The sequence below is a fragment of the Papio anubis genome, chromosome 1 (assembly GCF_008728515.1).
Source record: "Papio anubis isolate 15944 chromosome 1, Panubis1.0, whole genome shotgun sequence".
NCBI lineage: Eukaryota > Metazoa > Chordata > Mammalia > Primates > Cercopithecidae > Papio > Papio anubis.
Genome location: NC_044976.1, coordinates 14,500,715 through 14,521,823, shown reverse-complemented (window position 1 = coordinate 14,521,823; position 21,109 = coordinate 14,500,715). Strand labels below are relative to the sequence as shown.

The 21,109-nt window shown below is 53.9% G+C and overlaps 2 protein-coding genes across 2 annotated transcripts; one reads left to right on the top strand and one right to left on the bottom strand.

The window, feature by feature from the left end:
- The first annotated feature begins 1,666 nt into the window (after window positions 1-1,666).
- Window positions 1,667-6,917, top strand: HSPB7 (heat shock protein family B (small) member 7). Its single transcript, XM_003891181.5, has 3 exons — window positions 1,667-3,187; window positions 3,746-3,879; window positions 5,185-6,917. Exons 1-3 carry the CDS (start codon window positions 2,989-2,991, stop codon window positions 5,362-5,364), a joined length of 513 nt encoding a protein of 170 aa, XP_003891230.1. The 5' UTR covers window positions 1,667-2,988; the 3' UTR covers window positions 5,365-6,917.
- A 7,794-nt stretch (window positions 6,918-14,711) lies between these two features.
- SRARP (steroid receptor associated and regulated protein) lies at window positions 14,712-18,478 on the bottom strand. Its single transcript, XM_003891176.4, has 2 exons — window positions 17,840-18,478; window positions 14,712-16,040 (listed from the first exon to the last, which is right to left on the bottom strand). Exons 1-2 carry the CDS (start codon window positions 17,919-17,921, stop codon window positions 15,613-15,615), a joined length of 510 nt encoding a protein of 169 aa, XP_003891225.1. The 5' UTR covers window positions 17,922-18,478; the 3' UTR covers window positions 14,712-15,612.
- Window positions 18,479-21,109: the final 2,631 nt, after the last annotated feature.

Genomic DNA, 21,109 nt, shown 5'->3' with positions numbered 1-21,109 from the left:
AGAGGCTGAACCCAGCCCTCCACTGTGCAATTCTTTCCCTGCCCAAAGCTCCTCCAGCTCCTGAGGCTGAACCAGGGCAATGGTTTGGGCACAGAACAGAAGAGTTGAGTCTGATGCCACTTTGGGCAAGAGGTTGGGGACAATTGCCTCCACTCCCACCAGAGAAAGCTCTGAAGCTTATGATGGCCCTTGAATGATTGTTAAAATCTGGGACCATGGGCTACCTACCCTCTGCCCCTAGATGCCAGGCAAGTCAAATCAAAATCGAAGATGTGTGTTGTGGGAGGTGGGATGGGGATTGCTGCTCTGTATGGACTCGAGCCCACCTTCACCTTGGCCATCCCGACCTGTTGACTCTGCACAGCACCAGAACTGGCTGCCCTGTCGACATCCCGATCCCCAGTGTCTGGTGTGGGGCAGCTGCTGGCCACGGTCCCACAGCCGGCACTGCATATCCACATCCGACCTCACCCCCAGCCCTGTGAGCACCAGGAGGCCGAGAAGAGGGCAGCCAGGGGGCGCAGCAGGATGACGGGTTTGAAGCCAGCACAGCTCTGCTGACCCTAACTCCTTCATCAACTAGAGCCTCAGTTTCCTCTTCTGTCTGATGAAGTGAGCCTGGAAACCGGCCTGTCTCTGCCTTATTCATCTCTGAGTCCTTCAAAGCCTAGAACTGTGCCCAGCACCTATTTATAGCACGGTTTCAATGAATACCTGCTGAGTGATGAGGGCTTCATCACTGGCCTATGAGCTGGCTGTGTGGGGAGCTGATGGGAAGAGATGCGAGGTCTCTTCTCCAGATCCCAAATCAAAATCCTGAGGTCCAAGGAAAGGGTCCGTGTTTGTGAAAAGCTCCCCTGGGTGACTGGGATTCAAAGGACTACATCATCTTTGTAGCTCCTTCTGTCCCTGTGATCTGAAGGTAGTGGCAGGGGAATGGCCTTGATGACCTTTTGAGGTCCCTCTGGGCCAGTGAAGCCAGAGGACCAAGTATTTGTGTGGGTGATGCCTCAGGAAGTGGGGAAAAGGGGAGGAGGGATGGTGGGCGGGGTGGGTAACGGGATCTGACATCCAGGGGCAGTGACTCAGGCCCTCAGCACCATGACAGTGTGTCTGCATTTAGCCACCGGCTCCTGTTTCCCTGGCGAGCGGCAGGCTCTGGGCCCCCCACCCCGCCCCACCCTCTCTCCATCTCACCTCAGTGCTGGTGGCTTCCCAGTGGCCCTAGAATCCCCTCAGCCAGGCTGGGTGTCACAGGCCCTGACACGGGCAGGAAACTCTGCCAGGGGTGACAGGCCCTGTTGCTCCAGGCACCAACCTGGCCCACCACTGTGCCCTGTGCCCTGCTCTGCTTCCACTCCACATACCACTAGCCCCGCTAAGACCCCTGTAGAAGGATCCCTCCAGGATGAAGCTCCAGACTGGGTTGTAGGAGGCTCTGATAAAACAGAAACTGCCCATCTTCAGGAACCTTCAATCTAATGGGGAGACAGGTGAACCCTTGCCCCCATGGGAACTGCCAGTTGGATAGGGAAGAAGGGACACAGCAGAGAGTCACAGCACACGGGAAGACCATGTCACACTGCCAGGTGCTGTGGGAGGACTAAGACAGTCAGTGCTGGGGGCATCTGGACCGGGTGTGGGCCCATGTGAGCAGGAGCAGTCAGAGAGGCCTCCCTGTGGGAGGAGGCATTGGAGCTGATCTGGGATGGTAGGGCCGGACGGGAGAGGACAGCAGAGGCCCTGAACTGCAACCTGGGCAGAGCAGAGGGCCTGGCTGCCTCTCAGAATGGCCTCCACCCTGGCCCAGTGCAAGGTCAGTCCTGGCTTTGCTGAGCAAGCAGGTGGGTAGGGAGGGGCTTCTCCGGCTCTTTCGGGCCAGCCTGTCTCCATAGGCGTATGTTCAAACCACCTCAGCCTCTGAAGGGCTTTGGGTCCAACACACCTGGGTTCAAATCCCAGCTCTGCCACTTATGCAAGTGCGAGCTCCGCCCTTTCCAAGAGGCTTCACTTCCCCCTCCATAACATGGGAAGAGCGCCTCCACCCTCCCAGCTGTGTGGGGATCAAACGGGGCCACACTTAGACAGCTTGCAGCCAGGAGCCTGTGCCCAGAAGGCACTCCAGAAGTCAGGGCTAGAATAATTGTCTTCCGGAATTCTCTTTTCCCTCTGACTGAAATCCCACCTAAGGCAGTCGCAGGCGTCACCTCTGACACAGGGTGGGGCAGACAGCTGTCAGGAACATGACCTTCTAGACCTTTAAGGAGAAAGCTGCCGGCTTTGTCCTCTTGGGGCCTCTACATGTTCTGAGAGTCAGAGGGAGTGCAGGTACAGAATCCAGGTCCCCGTGGGGGCTGGCAGGGGACAGCTGCACATTCTACACCCCCTGGCAGGGCTCAACCTTTCCTTAGAGATGGGCTGTGAAGCTTGTCTGCCTTGAGGGAAGGAACTCCTGACATCACACGGCAGTGGTGCTTCCACCTACCCCGTCCCCAAGGAGCCTGCACACTGATGGGGGAGGCACAGCCATGGAAGAGCACCACAGTCTCGTGGGGAGGCACACTCCTCAGGAGCCCCCAGGCTGATGGGGGAAACAAAACACACAAGAAACCCCAAACTTGCAAGGTTCTGGGGCAGGCACCGAGGTCCAAGTGGCAAGGAGACAGGATCCAGCCCTGTGCAGTGGTGAGGAGGCCCCTGGGGCTGCTGTGGTCGGCCTGGAATGTCAGGCTGTGAGCTCAGCCCTCTCGGCCTGCGTGTGTCGGGCTGTCAGCAGGGCCGGCGCACGGGAGAAGATTTCCAGCCCCCTCTGGGCCATGGAGAGGCCTAAATTTAGCTAGTAGACAAGGGGCTGGCCCCAAGCCCAGGGACAGTCGGCCTTATAAAGCGGCCGCAGTCGGGGCCCGGCACGCTCCCCCAGAGGCCTGTGCCCACACCCTCTCCTGTCCAGCCCTTGCCCGCCTGGGCAGGGCCCGGCGCCGCCCGTGGATGAGCCACAGGACCTCTTCCACCTTCCGAGCGGAGAGAAGTTTCCATTCCTCCTCCTCTTCCTCCTCCTCTTCCACCTCTTCCTCGGCCTCCCGTGCCCTCCCGGCCCAGGACCCACCCATGGAGAAGGCCCTGAGCATGTTTTCCGATGACTTTGGCAGCTTCATGCGGCCACACTCGGAGCCCCTGGCCTTCCCAGGCAAGTGATCCGGGCCCTGAGGGGAGGGGAGGCGCACAGGGAGGGGACATCTGCTCCAGGGCGCCACCGAACAGGCTGTGGCTGCCGGTCCGCCTGGAACAGGTGCTGCACAGCCTGCAGCCATGTGTGGCCACCAAGACAGATGTGGCCACAGGGACAGATGTGGCCATGAAAACAGGTGGGCCTCTAAGGAACAGTCGTGGCCCCGGGGGTTGGACATGGTTCCATGGCCACCCATGCTCTGGAACCGCAGCCAGTCCCAGCTGGAGCCCTGGAGGGCCGGACGGGGTGAGGGGTGGGAGGCAGCCCCCAGGCTCCAGGCCTGGGGTGGGGTTGTTACAGATCTAGCCTCATATACACACACACTGTGTTGGGTGAGGCCCCATCCCCACCCCAGAAAAGGTGGGCTGTAGGAATGAGGAGAAACTTAGGGAGAAACAGCTCAGGGGGAGGTAGAGCCTGGGGGAGCCGCCCCTTGCTCCAAGAGAAGGAGCCAGAACCCGCGGATCTGCACGCAAGGCCTGCTCCATGCCTCACTCACAGCAGCCCACCCCACAGCCCGCCCCGGGGCGCCAGGCAACATCAAGACCCTTGGAGACGCCTATGAGTTTGCAGTGGATGTGAGGGACTTCTCGCCTGAAGACATCATTGTCACCACCTCCAACAACCACATCGAGGTGCGGGCTGAGAAGGTGAGCCCCCCCCACCCACCGCAGCCCAAATTCGCTCCTAGCTCCAATGCCTCCTACTCCCCCTTCCCATCCTGGGACTCCAGACCCTGGCCAGTGTCCCTTCCCCACCCAAACACCCCCAGGGCTAATTGAAGGCCTTGTCCCTTTAGCCGACAGCCATGGGGCCCCTCACTGCCTCTCTTTGCACCAGGGTTCCTAGATCCTTTCTTCCAGGGCCCTGGGCAGCTGAGGGAGCCTCCGGGGAATGGGAGAGGGATGGTGGGATGTGGGCAGAGGGAGCCTGAGGTAGGGGGGCTTGAGGGTGGGAGATGACGGGTGTGAGATGGTGATGGCAGAGTGAGGACAGCTCCTCTGGTAGCTGTAGAGGGTGGATGCGGGTAGCTGGGGAACTCACCTGGTCTGTGGGGGAGGGGTTTCTCCATGTGACACACCTCAAGCCCTCTTCCCTCCCACAGCCAGAGCTCCATCCCCCATCCTGGGACTCCTAAATTAGGCCCAAGGCTGGGCAGGGACGCTGCAGTTTAGGGTCACACACACTCCAAACCACACACACCATCTGCCCACAGGTCTCAGGGTCACTGGGTCTCTAGGGTGTCTGAGTCCGAACTTGGAAGAGGCACTGGGGCCTCCACCCTGGGGAGGGCATGGCCAGGCCTGAAGAGAGGCGTTGCCCAGGAACAGCTACGGCTGCCAGGAGAGAGGAGAGGACCTGCCCCAGGCCTCCTCCTAAGCCCCCAAGGGCTGGCTTCCTCCCTTTCACATTCAAAGGTGGACTCCTGGGCATCCCTGCCAGGGATGCCACGGACTGGGGGCACCAGGACCCGCGGGCAGCACGTGCCAGCCCTGCCACCCCCAACAGTGACTCAGCCGCCCCTAACTCCCCTGGACACTATGTGCTGGCTGAGTTGCGGGGGAGGGGCCACGCTCAGCCCCGGCGGGCAGATGCCCAATGTGTCTGGGGCTCCAGGGAGGCACGGCTCTCCTCTGTCATCTCTGCGTTCCCCACGAGCCCCAGATGCTGAGCCACTGCCATGGAGCCGCCTCTCTCTCCAAGCCCCACCTCTTCCCCATGCCCCTTGCCTGTCCGTTAGAGCTACTGAAGCTCCACGGAGCACCCCTGTGCTGTCCCTGCAGAGCCCTCGGCCTGTGGCCATCACCACCCTGGGCAGCCCCTCCACACCTGAGGGCAGAGCCCCTCGGCATGTGGGGCCTGGCTGCGGTTAGAATAGGGAGAAGAGGGCTGTAGCTTGTCACAAGCAGGACAGGGATCGGGGCAGCCTGCCTGATGGGTCGCCCCTTCCCCAGCTGGCGGCTGACGGCACCGTCATGAACACCTTCGCTCACAAGTGCCAGCTGCCGGAGGACGTGGACCCCACGTCGGTGACCTCAGCTCTGCGGGAGGACGGCAGCCTCACCATCCGGGCACGGCGTCACCCGCATACAGAACACGTCCAGCAGACCTTCCGGACGGAGATCAAAATCTGAGGGCCTCTCCCTTCCCTTTCCCTGTCCCCCTGCCCCAAGCCTGCCAGCAAAGCCTTCCTAACCTCATTACAACAGCCCCAGGACATCTCAGCCCAGGTTCCAGCCCCAGCGCTCCCCAGACCCCAGTTGGACCATCCTCCCAAACTAGGGCCCTCCACTCTATCCAGAGCAGGCCAGGGACTCCCTGTCCTGCCCAGATTTCAGATATGGCCTCCCCCACTTAATCCAGAGTACAGGGGCTGGGGTCGGGAAAGGAAGATCTAAAGAACCCGTGGTGGGTAAGGGGAATGGGACCAGCAGGACACCTGGGCAAGCTCTGCAGGACAGACAGACAGAAAAACCCTCTGATCTATGAAGTCTCTGCAGGGCAAGGGGACCAGGGACCTGGAACCCCCTTGGCCAAGGGAAGTGGGAGAGACAGAGGGAAGGTCACAGGCAGGGGTGCCTATCTAAGTGGAACTGATGCCCAAGAGCTTAGCAAGGCCAAGAGGAGACAGTGGTGCTGGTAAACTTCCCCTCTGCCGGCCTCCAAGCCCCACGCCAGCGAGCAGGCTGCCTGCCCACCCTGTGCCCCCAGCCAGCTGGCTGTGCCAGGGCAGAGCCACGCCACATCTGTATATAGATGGGGTTTTTCCAATACAGCTGGTTCGTGATAAACTGCATGAAACTCCTGCCGTCCCATGCCTGCTGGGGCCTCCAGGCAAGGCCACGTGGGGTTGGGGGCGGGGCTGGTCCTTCTCCCTCCCACAGGCCTGTGTTCCTGCGGCTGCTCCCATGCAGACAGGGTCACCTAACAGAGATGGAAGCCAGGGTGTGGATGGAGTTTTGGGTCCTCAAGGTTGGACCCCAGCTTCTTGCCACCTTCCCCTCCGGGTAGTCGCCTCCCCATCCATCCCCCTCTTTAATCTACGACTCTATAGGCTCGTTGTGTGTAACACACACACACACACCCCTATCGTTGTCCTTCGAATACGCAGCATTACCATTGGTTGAGGCCAGATTCAGAGCTTTCTCAAATCAGATTTACAATCTCCATTTTCATCAATGGGGAAACAACTCCGAGCCACTGACTGCCCGGCTTCGTCGCTGAAGGTTAGATCTGAACCCAGGGTGTCAACAGCTGCTCTCAATTCCCCATCTCTGGGCACTGAGGAGTATTTCCCCTCATTCTACCTCTCTAGGGCTATGCACCCCTCCCCACGTCTTCCAGCTGGAGGATGGGGGGAGTCATAGGAAAAGCCCCCATCTCCCATCTGGTATAGGGATATTCCATCAGCCTTAACCCTGGGGAATGCCTGCTGCCCCCAGTGACTCTTGGCTTCATCTCCCACATACAGAAGCAGGGTGGAGGGGAGGGGTGGATCTCAGTTAGCAGAGGTCCCCAGGGCAAGTGGCAAGCCAGCCTCCTCCCTCTGTGCCTCTCTGGTCAGTGTGCCTTAGGGTGGCCTCTCACTCCCACCTTTCTGGGCCCCTTGGGGGAGGACTGGGGAGGGGTCTGTGGGAGAGCCCTGACGCTGGAACCTGTATACACAATAAAGGACAGTCTCACAGACTTCTGGAGGCCGCCTGCCTGGAGTTCTCTAACTTAGGACAGGGCTGGAAACCTCGAGAGAGAAACAGACACACCTTCTTTGAGATTTGGGGGTGGGGGTTGTAGCTCAAGTTAAAGCTGAAGACCTCACAAAATATGGGCGTTCCTCGGCCTCTTCCGTGAACTCCCCAGACACCCCTAGGCAGGAACCCCAGGATTGTTTCTGGAAAACCCTTGCAACAGCCTCTCTTCCAACTGCCTGCCCTTCCCTTTTCATTATTTCTTTCCTTCCAGAGATATTTACTGTCTTGCTATGTGGCGGGCACTGTGCCGAGCACTGTCTCAGTCCCAGGCGCAGGGACGCAAAGGTGGGCAGGAGAATCTTGAAGCCCTTCCTGTACCTAATGGGGATTCTGCGGCCCAGAGAGGCTGAGTGACTGGCCCAGGATCACACAGCCCCAGAGGCAAAGACAGCTGGAACTTGGGGGGGTGGTGTTCTGGCTGGTTCAGGGAGCCTGGGGAGGGGAGCACTCCGGAGGGGTCCCCCACCCCTCACATCCCCAGGCGTGCTCCCCAGCGCAGCTCCACCGGCTGCGGTCAGGAGGAGGGCAGGGGATCAGAGGGAGCGCGGTATTTCCAGCCTCCATGACTCACTGATTCCACTGGGCTATTTGCAGCCCCGACACTCACTGGCGCGATGTTGGGGGAGGAGCCAGCCTGGTTCCCCCTCCCGCGCCCCCCACCTGGGGTCAGGCTCACCTTGGCTATCGATCCCAGTGAGCCCTCCCTTGGCCGGCCCGTGCTGGGAAAGGAGGCAGCTTCCCAAGTGGTCAATGGGGCCGAAACCCCCCGCCAGCCCCCAGCAGCCCCCCCACGAGACAGCAGTTTGCGAGGATGAGGACAGCTCAGGGGACCAAGCGGCCGCTGGGCCGCTGGGGCACGTCGGGTCTGAAGGAGCTCTTGGCCGCCAGCCCGGCCAAGGTGACCCTGCGGTAGGGGAGGGCGGGTCGGCCGCAGGGCTTTCGCCGGCTCCGCCCCCTGGGCGCCCAGACTGGCAGCCGCGCTTTGTCTCCCAGCGCCCCCAACCTCCTTCCAGGCTAAATATAGGCCTGGCTGCAGGCGCTGCGCCCCGCCCCCCACCCGGAAGAGTAATTATAGCCGTCCCATTCATTGAGCAACTAGTGTGTGCCAGGCGCACTGCTGATTCCCACAAGAGTCCTGCAAAGCAGGTTACTATGATTAATGGTGTGCCGAGGACACGGAGGATCAGCGAGGTCAGGCAACTGGCCCAAGGTCACCCAGCCTGGAGGTGGCACGGTTGGGATGTGAATCCTTGCTATGGCTCTGGAAAGCCCTCTGCTGGGTCAACCTGGATCAGTCGCCACCACCAATGGGCTGAGGCAGCTCCCCTCCTCCCACCCTGGCAGCCCCCACATGGAAAGGTGATTCTTGCATCTTGTAGCTTTGCGGGTGGGCCCGGGCAGGAGGTAGGGGAAATTGAAAAGACGCAGCTCTCTGGGGCTGGAGACCTGTGAGAAAGTCCAGGTCAGGTAATACTAGAGACTGGGACTGGCAGAGAGGACCTAGAAGGTTTCCTCACTCTGAAGGCCTAGCCCAGGCCAAAGGCCTCCTCCTCCAGGAAGCCCTCGAAAGCCAGAGCACAAAGAGCCCAGGCAGATGTTCAAAGCCCCTTCCTAAACCCTGTCTTCAAACTCGGATGGAAGTAGCACATGTTCAGGAGGCTGAGGTGAGAGGATTGCCTGAGCCCAAGGTTTAGAGACCAGCCTGGGCAACACGACAAGAACCCGTCTCTACACAAAATACGAAAATTAGCTGGTATGGTGACATGCACCTGTGGCCCCAGCTACTCGGGGGGCTGAAGTGGGAGGATCCCTGGAGCCTAGGAGATGGAGGCTTCAGCGAGCCGTGATCACACCACTGCACTCCATCTTGGGTGACACAGTGAGACCCCGACTCAAATAAAATAAAATTAAAAATGGCCGGGTGCGGTGGCTCACTCCTGCATTCCCAGCACTTTGGGAGAAGGGTGCTGAGGAGGGTGGATTGCCTGAGCTCGTACTCAATAAATACAAAGCCTCCCCGTACCCGCACCTGTGCGGCCGGAGCCTCCCCGAGGAGCACAGCCCCCTGTGTTGCGGCACCCGGTCCCATCGACCGTCCAAGGGCTGAGGAGTGCGGGTCCACGGCGCGCGCCTGGCAGGCAGCTCCGCCTTCATCCCCAGTGCGGGATCCACCGGGTGATGCCAACTGGGCTCCTGAGTCTAGTGGGGACTGGGAGAACTTTTATGTCTAGCTAAGGGATTGTAAATACACCAATCAGTACTCTGTATCTAGCTCAAGGTTTGTAAATACACCGATCAGTACTCTGTGTGTAGCTCAAGGTTTGTAAATGCACCAATCAGTGCTCTGTATCTAGCTAATCTAGTGAGGACTTGGAGAACTTTTCCGTGTAGCACTCTGTGTCTAGCTACAGGATTGTAAACACACCAATCAGCACTCTGTGTCTAGCTACAGGATTGTAAACGCACCAATCAGCACTCTGTCAAAACGGACCAATCAGCTCTCTGTAAAATGGACCAATCAGCAGGATGTGGGTGGGGTCAGATAAGGGAATAAATGCAGGCTGCGGGAGCCAGCAGTTGCAACCGGATTAGGTCCCCTTCCACACTGTGGGAGCTTTGTTCTTTCACTCTTTATAGTAAATCTTGTTGTTGCTCGCTGTTTGGGTCCACGCTGGCTTTAAGAGCTGTAACACTCACCGCGAAGGTTTGCAGCTTCACTCCTAAAATCAGCGAGACCCCTTGAACCCACCAGAAGGAAGAAACTGCAGACACATGTGAACATCTGAACGAACAAACTCCGGACACACCATCTTTAAGAACTGTAACACTCACCACGAGGGTCCGCAGCTTCATGCCTGAAGTCAGCAAGACCAAGAACCCACGAATTCCAGACACACCACTATACTCTAGCCTGGGCGATAAGAGTGAGAACCTGTCTCAAAACATATATATATATATATATTTTGTATTTGACATCTTTCACCTGGTATAATGTTTTCGAGATTCACCTATATTGTAGCATGGACCAATAATCTGTCTCTTTTTAAGGCTGAAACATACTCTGCTGTATGGCTACACCACAATTTGCTTACCTTTTCATCAGCTGATGGATGCTTGGGTTGGTTCCACCCTTTGGTTTTGGTGATTAATGTTGCTCTGTGCGCTCGTGCAGATTTTGTTTTTTTTCTTTTTGAGATGGAGTTTCGCTCTTGTCACCCAGACTGCAGTGCAATAGTGCAATCTCAGCTTTCTACAACCTCTGCCTCCCGGGTTTGAGCGATTCTCCTGCCTCAGCCTCCTGAGTAGCTGGGATTACAGGCATGCACTACCACGGCTGGCTCATTTTATATTTTTAGTAGAAATGGCGTTTCACCATGTTGACAAGGCTGGTCTCGAACTCCTGACCTCAGGTGATTGACCCACCTTGGCCTCCCAAAGTGCTGGGATTACACCGGCCACCACGCCTGGCCGTTTGTGCAGATTTTCACATGGACGAATGTTTTCACTTCTCTTGAGTATATATCCAGGAGCGGAATTGCTGGGTCCTCTGAAAGCTCCATGTTTGAGGAACTGCCAGACTGTTTCCCAAAGTGGTTGTACCATTTTACATTCTCACTGATGATTTTACTTAATTCATGGTTAATGAAGGAACCAGTAAGATGTTACAACCAGTTCAAAGAAGAAGGCAAAGAATAGATGATATCTGTAGGCCAGGGAATATTGAAATGAATGTGCACAGAGGTAGCACTGACCTCTTCCACAGTGGGAAAGGAGAGTCTACTGGACTTGAACAGGACAGGACAGAATCTGCTTGTCTGTAGACAAGAAGTATGTTGCATTTCTATGGGCTACTTACAATAGACAAGAGTTGTAAAATAGCTCAAAGGCAAAGAAAAATGCTCACTCCCTTGAGAATCAGACAATGCATAGATGGTATTGGATATTTTTTGTGATTTTTTTGCTTATTCCAAATTTTTCACACCTCTGTCACCTTGGGCGTAAAGGAAATAATGTATACAGTGGTCCATTTCCAAAACAAAGTGGCTTGAATAGGTTTGAGTCCACAAACAGAATATACTAGGCCCCTGCTTTGATAGCCGGTGCCTGCTTGTCGGGGGCCCCCTTAGTTGCCTTCACCCAAACTAAAAAAGTTGAGTCTAAAATGAAAGTTTACTAGCCTGCAAAATAGCTTGCTTTGTCTATTCTTAACAGCTTGCCTGACTACCTAGGTCATTAAGTCAAATACTTGAGAAAGCCCTAAGCTGACTATGATTGCAATGTATTGTGGGCTGCAACAAAATGCAACAAGAAAATCCTAAAGAAAACACCTAAAACTCCTACCCAACAACCAATAAGTGACATCCAGGAAGATTGTGATCCTACAGTACTCAGCCTATGAGGAACCAGGGGAGGGACCTGCGCACTAGGGGGTAAATTGCTTGTAACTGTGCTGGGTGTCCCTGCCCACCAGACACCTGATCTTGTAAGACCTTCATTAAAAGTCTCTCTTCCACTGTTGTCCGTGCCTCTGAGTCCATTCTTTGGGTTTGGACAGGTAAGTTGGTTTCTCACAGGGCTGATGACTGGTTTTACACCTCACCTTCCCAGAGCAACTTCATCACCAACCTCTATACCAATGCAGCCCCATTGCCAGCCTCAGCTTCTGACCAGAGCTCCAATGAGGAATGGGCCACCACCTGCCTGCATCCCCCACCCCCGGCATGTCCCACAGTCCCTCGTGCGACATCCGCCTCCTGAACCTGTCATCTCCCCATGTCCCCACTGGCTCCGCCACCTGTGTGCTCCGTCTCAGCGAGGGCCCCACCACCCATTCAGTCCCCAGACACTCCCCACACGCTGCCAGGTCCCGGGCTGGGTCATTTTTCACTCACTTATTGAATAGCTGTGACCAGTGTGTTTACAGCACAGTATGGGACTGCAGGCGCAGTGTGCAGTCATGCTGCCTGAGGTTTGGATTTGGGCTCTACTGGTTTCCAGTTAGGGATCTTGGGCAAAGTATTCAACCTCTCTGTGCCTCAGTTTCCTCTGTAAAATGGCAAGAGAAATCGTGAGAAACCCCTCACGATTGGGGTTAGGTGAACTGATGAGGTGTGGGGTGCATATTCAATTGCCCTGTAATGATGACAGCTATAGTAACTGACGACATCAATAGTAATGATGACAGCTCCCTTTCCAGAGCAAGGATAAGTGGTATAAGTGCCTGGTTCCTCTGAATCCTCACCAAGACCCCCAGGGTTCAATTCTGAAATGTCACTTTGCTGGGTGCCTGGCATAAAATAAACATTCATTATTCCGGATGAAAGGAGTATTGGTTAGAATGAGTTTGGCTTCTGAAAAACAGACCCACTGGTTGGCTGGCCCCAAGGCTTTGGCCCCAGACCCGGCAGGTCCACACCTTCCCTGTCCAGGCCTGGACCCAGTGTCCCCAGTGTCCTCCAGTCTGATGAGAGGGTGACACCTGCTGGTGAAAAGCTGGATGTGCAGCCACAGGCCGCCTTTCTCCTTGAGGGTCTCAAATTCCCTCTGCAGCCTTGTCCTTGGGGCCTTTAGGAGAGTGCAATGGGCATATGTCGCCCAGATTGTACTGTATCCTCTTCTCTGGTCCAAACCATTGCTCTCTTTTGTCAGGATTAAGACTCAGCCTCCTGTGCCTCCTCCCCTGCAGGCAGAAGGCCGGGAGGGATCCTTTTCTTTTTTTTTTTTTTTTTTTTTTTTTTTTTTTTTTGAGACGGAGTCTGGCTCTGTAGCCCAGGCTAGAGTGCAGTGGCCGGATCTCAGCTCACTGCAAGCTCCGCCTCCCGGGTTCACGCCATTCTCCGGCCTCAGCCTCCCGAGTAGCTGGGGCTACAGGCGCCCGCCACCTCGCCCGGCTAGTTTTTTGTATTTCTTAGTAGAGACGGGGTTTCACCGTGTTAGCCAGGATGGTCTCGATCTCCTGACCTCGTGATCCACCCGTCTCGGCCTCCCAAAGTGCTGGGATTACAGGCTTGAGCCACCGCGCCCGGCCCGAGGGATCCTTTTCAAAGGTATATCTGGCCATGACACTGTCTGCTCACAATTTCCAGTGCTGCCATCTGGGAATAAAATCTAAGATCTAAAGGTCTTGTTGTAGCCTGCCAGGCCTCACCTGATGCAGCTCCTGCCACTTTTTTTTTCTTTTTTCTTTTTTTTTTTTTGAGACAGCCTTGCTCTTGCTGTTACCCAGGCTGGAGTGCAGTGGCAAGATCTCGGCTCACTGCAACCTCTGCCTTCTAGGTTCAAGCAATTCTCTCGCCTCAGCTTCCCAAGTAGCTGGGATTATAGGTGCCCGCCACCACGCCTGGCTAAATTTTGTATTTTCAGTAGAGATGGATTTTCACCAAGTTGGCCAGGCTGATCTCAAACTCCTGACCTCAGGTGATCTCCCCCCGCCTCCCCCGCCTCCCCAGCCTCGGCCTCCCAAAGTGCTGGGATTACAGGCATGAGCCACCACCGCGCCTGACCTCCTGCCACTTTTCTGATCTGTTTGTTTTGTGTGTGTGCATTGCCTGTCTCCCCCAACTAGAGGATAAGCTCTTTCGTGGCTGGGCCTCATTGTCTTATTCATTGCTCCATCGCATGGTCTAGTCCAAAGCCTGGCATTCAGTAGGTGCCCAATAAATACTTGGTGAATAAATAAATGAATGATGATTACCCTAGCCAGACTGAATGACTGCTCCTTCTGCCCAGAGCACTCCCCACTTGCTCCCCCACCCCACCCTTTCGTATAGCTTAGTCACTGGTCAGATCTCATTTTAGGCATCACTTCCTACAGGAAGCCCTCCCTGATCTCCTCTTTCCGGAGTGGAGTGGTTGCCCTCCAGCATCATTCTGTGTTGCCCTTACTGTTGCACTTCTCAGAAGTTATGGCAATTGTCTGCCTTCTTTCTGGCCTCCCCAACCTGGCTGTGAGCTCCTTGAGGCCAGGGTTACACTTATTCTCTGCGTGCCCTCTCTGCCTAGAAGAGACGCTACCAGGATGAGAGGGTATATACCTCACAGTTACGAGCAAGAATATGGCCACCAGGCTTGCCTGAGTTCTAATCTCAACGGTACCAGTCTATGGAACTTTGAGTCCATTCTTCAACCTCTCTGTGCCTCAGCTCTCTAACCTATAAAATGGTGGCAAATATAGTGCCCATGTTGTTTATGTGACACAGTAAACGGTCAATACATGTTAAATGTTAGTGGGTATTATTTGTAGGAACCTAGTAAAATAGTCATAGAATAAATTAATGACCGGATACGGTGGCTCACACCTGTAATCCAAGCACTTTGGAAAGCTGAAGTGGGAGGATAGCTTGAGGCCAGGAGTTCAAGACCAGCCTGGGCAGTACAGCGAGACCTCTTCTCTACTAAAACTCAAAGAAGTCAAGCTGGACGGAGTGGTGCACCTGTAGTCTCAGCTACTCGGGAGGCTGAGGCAGGAGGATCACTTGAGTCCAGGAGTTTGAGGCTGTAGTGGGCTGTGATTGTTCCATTGCACTCCAGCCTGGGTGATAGAGTGAGACTCTATCTCTAAAATAAATAAATACATAAAAACTCAGTGATTTTTATCTGGGAGCCTTGAGACTGACTTCCTTAAATAGGTTGATTTAGGGTTTTTTACAGTGCTGTGCATCTCTTAGACTTACAGACACCCTCACGCCACACCAGTAACCCCACCTCCTACTCAGGGAACACAGTTACCCTGAGGGGTGAACCTCCTCCCCTAACCTTTTTTTTTTTTTATCCTTAGAAGGCAGCATGAGCCTGGTATGCAGTAGATGCTCAATAAATAATATGTCTCATTTTCATTCGTTCAAATATAATACTCTATTTCTGAGCACCTCCTTCCCTTTTGAGAAGCCAGGTCCCCTTATTTCCCATCTCAGATCCCCAGGTCCCACCTGGGCGGCCTTCTGGGATGGAGTCTCCTGGGAGCCAACTTCCCTAAGCCTCCCAGCCCCCACTGGCATACCTTTGCAGTGACCTACACGTTCGCCTCTGAGCTAAGATGGCAGTAAGAAACCCGTTGCCCCTCCCCGTCATGCTGGGGCATTCTGACCTCCTCTCTGGCCTGCCCTGGGTAAGATGACAGCAGGTGACCCTGGGGAGGGTGGATTTTCTCAGGGCTGGCCCCTTCTCATCTTTTAGATCACACTTTTTTGCCTGCGCAGAGAGGCCCTTCCCAAGCACTGCATCAGGGAAGGTCTTCACCCCAATCACTCTCCATCTAGCATCCTGTCTCAGTTCCTGCAGAGCATTCGCCACTGTTCAAAATCATCTTTATTTATTGGGTTACTTTATTTATTCGGTTTGGGTTCCCTCCACCCCAAAAATACCAGCTCCAAGAAAACCATGGTATCTCCCCAGCACTTTGCAGGGCCTGGCATGTAGAAGATGTACCAGTAATATTTGCTGTACGAATGAATGAATCTCTTCATGTGCGGGTGCCTTATCCTGCCTCTGCCACTCGATGGATGTTTCAGATGCCACTTAGCAGATCTAATGATCTTTCCTTGGCTCAAGCACAAAAGACTCCTGCTTATCTGGGGAAGCAGGGCCAGGCCCTGGGAATTGCAGCCTCCAGGCATCAGAGCCTGGCCTTTCCAGCTAATCTGCCTGCCCACAGACACAAGAGGACAGGGCTTTCAGCGAATCCTTGACTGTTCCCCAAGGCGAAGACCTCACAGGCACCGCCTTCACAGGTTTCTCCTTAGCCTCAGGAACCTCCTGGGGGCAGAGCGGGCTGACCGGGAAAGAAGCTGCGGTGGCAGCCCCTCTGCAGAGCGGCAGGGTGGCCCGGGCCTGGGCAAGGCATCCCCCACCCATGGGGGTCACCCGAGTCAGATGGGGCCAGTTTTCCCCACAGAACACAAGGTAGGTCTTCATTGGTGGGGTGACAAGCCCTTGACTGGGACTGGGGGCTTGGGGTGGTGATGCGGTTGCTGCCAGGGAGAGCTGCCTCCCCTGGGTGCAGTCAATCACAAAAGTCAGATGAGCCGTGGGGACGGTCTTCTGATGCCCGGCCAGCTTCCCACCTAGAAGGGAGGAAGAGACCGAAAGTGAGCACAAGCAAGGGATTTTCCCCTGAGACAGGGTCTCGCTCTGTCGCCCAGGCTGGAGTGCAGTGGCATGATCATGGCTCACTGCAGCCTCAGCCTCAGGGGGCTCAACCCATCCTCCCATCTTAGCCCCCTAAGTGGCTGGGACTACAGCCTCATGCCACCACACCTGGTGAATTTTAAAATTTTTTGTAGAGATGAGATTTCCCTATGTTGCCCAGGCTGGTCTCAAACTCCTGGACTCAAGAAATCCTGCCTCTGCTCAGTCAGCACTGGGATTACAGGCACCCGACCGGGACACGGTTTCCTGAATTCATTTGTTTATTCTTTTTTTTTTTTTTTTTTTTTTTGAGACGGAGTCTCGCCCTGTCACCCAGGCTGGAGTGCAGTGGCCGGATCTCAGCTCACTGCAAGCTCCGCCTCCCAGGTTTATGCCACTCTCCTGCCTTAGCCTCCCAAGTAGCTGGGACTACAGGCGCCCGCCACCTCGCCCAGCTAGTTTTTTGTATTTTTTAGTAGAGACAAGGTTTCACCGTGTTAGCCAGGATGGTCTCGATCTCCTGACCTCACGATCCGCCCGTCTCGGCCTCCCAAAGTGCTGGGATTACAGGCTTGAGCCACTGCGCCAGGCCCATTTGTTTATTCATTCGATGGGTTTAACTGAGTTGGTTGATACCCCAACAGAGGAGGACAGTCAGGGTTTAAGTGTATGGATTTCAGCATCAGAGAGACCTGAGTTCAAGTCTCTGCTTACCATCCATCCATCTGCCTTCCAGGAGCACAGAGTCCAACATGTCAGTGCCTTTCAACTTTGCTGTTCCCATGAGTTGCCTGGGGAGCTTGTTAAAATGCAGAGTCTAGTGCAGTGGGGCTGGGGTGGGGCCTGAGACTCGCATTTCTAACAAGCCTCCAGAGGATGCCGATTTTCCTGGTCCATGGACCACATTATGAAAAGCACGGTCCTCAACCCAAGAGAGGAAAGCCCTGGCCATCTTTACAGGCGAGAAAACTGAGGCTCAGCCTGCACAAGTGTTGGTGGGTCTTAGGGAGCATCTTGCTACTCTCCCCCTCCCCACATAATCTTGTCCACAGCCTCAGAGAATCCCATCGGTACCTGGTGGCATCTGCCCTGGCAATCCCCCAGCTCACATCCCAGCACAGGGGAAAGGGATGGACAAACCAGCCAGTAGATTTATCAATGAAGCAGGTGTCTGAGCAAGTGCATCTGAATCTAAAGCCTGTGCTCTTAAAAAGGGAACTTTTTGAGTTACCCAAATAACATACACATCCATTCTTTTAGCTACGTGCTGTGAACCATGACGTGGGCTCAGAAGGAAGCTTATGTTCTAGTAGGTTGGCTAGCACAGGAAATAAAACAAGCCCGCCCTTGGCTTGAGAATCCCAGCAACCCGAGGGAGGTAGCATGTTTGCCATTGGATCCCCACCCCCAGCTGGTCTTTCTTTTTTTTTTTTTTTTGAGATGGAGTCTCACACTGTTGTTCAGGCTGGAGTGCAGTGGCGCAATCTCAGCTCACTGCAACCTCCGCCTCCGAAGTTCAAGCAATTATCCTGCCTCAGCCTCCTGAGTAGCTGGGATTACAGGAGCCCGCCACCACACCATACATTTTTTGTATTTTTAGTAGAGATGGGGTTTCACTATGTTGGCCAAGCTGGTCTTGAACTCCTGACCTCATGATCTGCCCGCTTCAGCCTCCCAAAGTGCTGGGATTACAGGTATGAGGCACCACACCCGGCCCCCAGCTGGTGTTTCTTACCAGAGCTGGTCTCCAGGCCCGTCTCACGGATGGTGCCTTTGAGGTTGGCTCTCCAGTCCCTGCGGTCTTCTGAGGGGGCCATGTGGCTACTTCGGCGCCTGCTAAGCTCTGGCAGGAGGGGAGCTGTCCTCAGCCACTCTTCCAGGATGTGGCTCCCCCACTGTGGGACCAGACCTTTTATACTGACCGGATCCGGATTCTCTGAGTGCGTTCCACCAGGAGCCAAAGGAACTGGCCCAGAGCAGTCAGGGGATTGCTTTGATCAACAGGGTTATGTCAACAGGACTATTGTTGGGTCAATGGGAGGCAGACCTCCTACCAAACAAACAGACCAAACAGACACGATTTCTACCAACTGCAGCTGCTTCCTGATTTAGGTTAGGCCTCTGGAACCTTCTCATCCAGCCTCAGTTTCCCAAACCTCAGTCATTATCCAGGGGTTCCACCAGTTTGTTTTTTTCCCCCTGTCTAGGAACTATATGTAATACTACTTACTTCACATGTCCTTGAAGTCAGCCAACTGTTTTTACTGAAAAAGAAGTGCACTTGGCCGGGCGCAGTGGCTCACGCCTGTAATCCCAGCACTTTGGGAGGCCAAGGTGGGTGGATCACAAGGTCAGGAGATCAAGATCATCTTTGCTAACATGGTGAAACCCCATTTCCACTACAAAAAATTAGCCGGGCGAGGTGGCGGGCACCTGTCGTCCCAGCTACTTTGGAGGCTGAGGCAGGAGAATGGCGTGAACCTGGGAGGTGGAACTTGTAGTGAGCCGAGTTTGCACTACTGCACTCCAGCCTGGGCAATAGAGCGAGACTCCGTCTCAAAAAAAAAAAGAAAAAAGAAAAAAAAAGAAAGAAAGAAAAATAAAAAGAAGTGCACTTTATTTTATGTATGTATGTATGTATGTATGTATGTATGTATGTATGTATGTATTTTGAGACAGAGTTTCACTCTTCTTGCCCAGACTGGAGTGCAATGGCACGATCTCAGTTCACCGACACCTCCACTTCCCAGGTTCGAGTCATTCTCCTGCCTCAACCTCCCTAGTAGCTGGGATTACAGGCATGCACCACCACACCCGGCTAATTTTGTATTTTTAATAGAGACAGGGTTTCTCCATGTTGGTCAGGCTGGTCTCGAACTCCTGACTTCAGGTGATCTGCCCACCTCGGCTTCCCAAAGTGCTGGGATTACAGGTGTGAGCCACTGTGCCTGGCCGGAAGTGTACTTTATTTTAATTTTATTATTCTTATATTATTTTAGGTGGAGTCTTGCTCTGTTGCCCAGACTGGAGTGCAATGGTGTGATCTCAGCTCACTGCAACCTCTCTCTGCCTCCTGGGTTCCAGTGATTCTTCTGTGTCAACCTCCCAAGTAGCCGGGGCTACAGGCGTGTGCCACCACACCTGGCTAATTTTTGTATTTTTGTGTGTGTGTGTGTGTGTGTGTGTGTGTGTGTGTATATATATATATATATATATATATATTTTTAGTAGAGATAAGATTTCATCATGTTGGCCAGGCTGCTCTCAAACTCCTGACCTCAAGTGATCCACTTGTCTCAGCCTCTCAAAGTGCTGGGATTACAGGCGTGAACCTCCGCATCTAGCCTATTGTACTTTATTTCTGCTGCTGGCCCAGATGAAAGAAATGCACTTTGAAAGGAAATTTGGTATTGCTATACTAAATAGAAACAGTATCACTTCCAGAAATAAGAGGTACCTATGCCTGGTAGCCAAGTTAGCCACCAAACATATCCACACCCTAATCCCCAAAGCTTGTGAATGTATCACCTTACTGGGCGAAAGGGACTTTGCCGATGTGATCAAGAGTATGAATTTTGAGAAAAGGAGATTATTCTGGAGTACGTGGGTGAGCTCAATCTAATCACATGAGTCCTTAAAATTGGAGAACCTCACCAGGCGCTGTGGCTCACACCTGTAATCCCAGCACTTTGGGAGACCGAGGCGGGTGGATCACCTGAGGTCAGGAGTTCGAGACCAGCCTGGCTAACAAGGCAAAATCCCATCTCTACTACAAATGCAAAAATTAGCTGGGCGTGGTGAAGCATGCCTGTAATCCCAGCTACTGAGGAGGCTGAGGAAGGAGAATCGCTTGAACCTGGGAGATGGAGGTTGCAGTGAGCTGAGACTGCACCACTGCACTCCAGCCTGCGTGACAGGAATGAGACTCCAACTCAAAAAAAAAAAAAAAAAATTGGAGAACCTCTTCTGGCTGGATTAGAGAGATGTGATAACAGAAGAAGGCCAGAGAGATATGAAGTGAGGATTCAACCCTCCCTTGCTGGCTTTGGAGGGGGAGGATGGGGTCCTGAGCCAAGGTATGCCAGTAGCCTCTAGACGCTGGGAAAGGCAAGGAAAGTGATCCTTCCCTGGAAACTCCATGAAGAAACTTCCTGCCAACACCTTGATTTTAACCCAGTGAGACCCACGTTGAACTTCTGACCTACAGAGAAAAAATTTGTGTTGCTTTAAACTACTAAATTCTGATAATTTATTTAGTATCAATAAAAAACTAATACACTGTGCAAATAACAAAGAAAATTTTTAAAAATTAAATTTTAGCTAAATGTTGTTGCCTGTGTTATATGACTTAAAAAGTAACTGGGTAATTTATATCTTACTACAATGTCTTGCTTTCTTCAGGGTCTCACTCTGTTGCCCAGGCTGGAGTACAGTGACACAATCATGGCTCATTGCAGCCTCGACCTCCCAGCCTCAGCAAACCCTCCCCCCTCAGCCTCCTGATTAGCTGGGACTACAGGCTCCTGCCACCTTACCAGGTTAATTTTTTTTAAAAACCTTTTGTAGAAATGGAGGGTCTCACTATGTTGCCCAGGTGGGTCTCGAACTCTTGGCTTCAAGTGATCCTCCTGTCTCAGCCTCTCAAAGTGCTGAGACTATAGGTGTGAACCATCGTGCCTGGCCCACAGTTTTTTTGGGTTTTTTTGTTGTTGTTGTTGTTTTTTCTTTGAGATGGAGTTTTGCTTTTGTCACTCAGGCTGGAGTGCAATGGCACGATCTCAGCTCACTCCAACCTGCAACCTCCGCCTCCCGGGTTCAAGTGATTCTCTTGACTCAGCTTCCCCAGTAGCTGGGATTACAGGTGCCTGCCACCACGCCCAGCTAAATTTTGTATGTTTAGTAGAGATGGGTTTTCACCATGTTGGCCAGGCTGGTCTCCAACTCCTGATCTCAGGAAATATGCCTGCCTTGACCTCCCAAAGTGCTGGAATTATAGGTGTAAGCT

Bases quoted from the DNA above. Each gene is read 5' to 3' on its own strand.
- HSPB7 (XM_003891181.5), top strand. From the start codon at position 2,989: ATGAGCCACAGGACCTCTTCCACCTTCCGAGCGGAGAGAAGTTTCCAT. The intron at 3,188-3,745 runs GCAAGTGATCCG...CCCACCCCACAG, and splicing joins GGAGCCCCTGGCCTTCCCAG to CCCGCCCCGGGGCGCCAGGC. The intron at 3,880-5,184 runs GTGAGCCCCCCC...CCCCTTCCCCAG, and splicing joins TCGAGGTGCGGGCTGAGAAG to CTGGCGGCTGACGGCACCGT.
- SRARP (XM_003891176.4), bottom strand. From the start codon at position 17,921: ATGGCCCCCTCAGAAGACCGCAGGGACTGGAGAGCCAACCTCAAAGGC. The intron at 16,041-17,839 runs GTAAGAAACACC...CCTCCCTTCTAG, and splicing joins GGGCCTGGAGACCAGCTCTG to GTGGGAAGCTGGCCGGGCAT.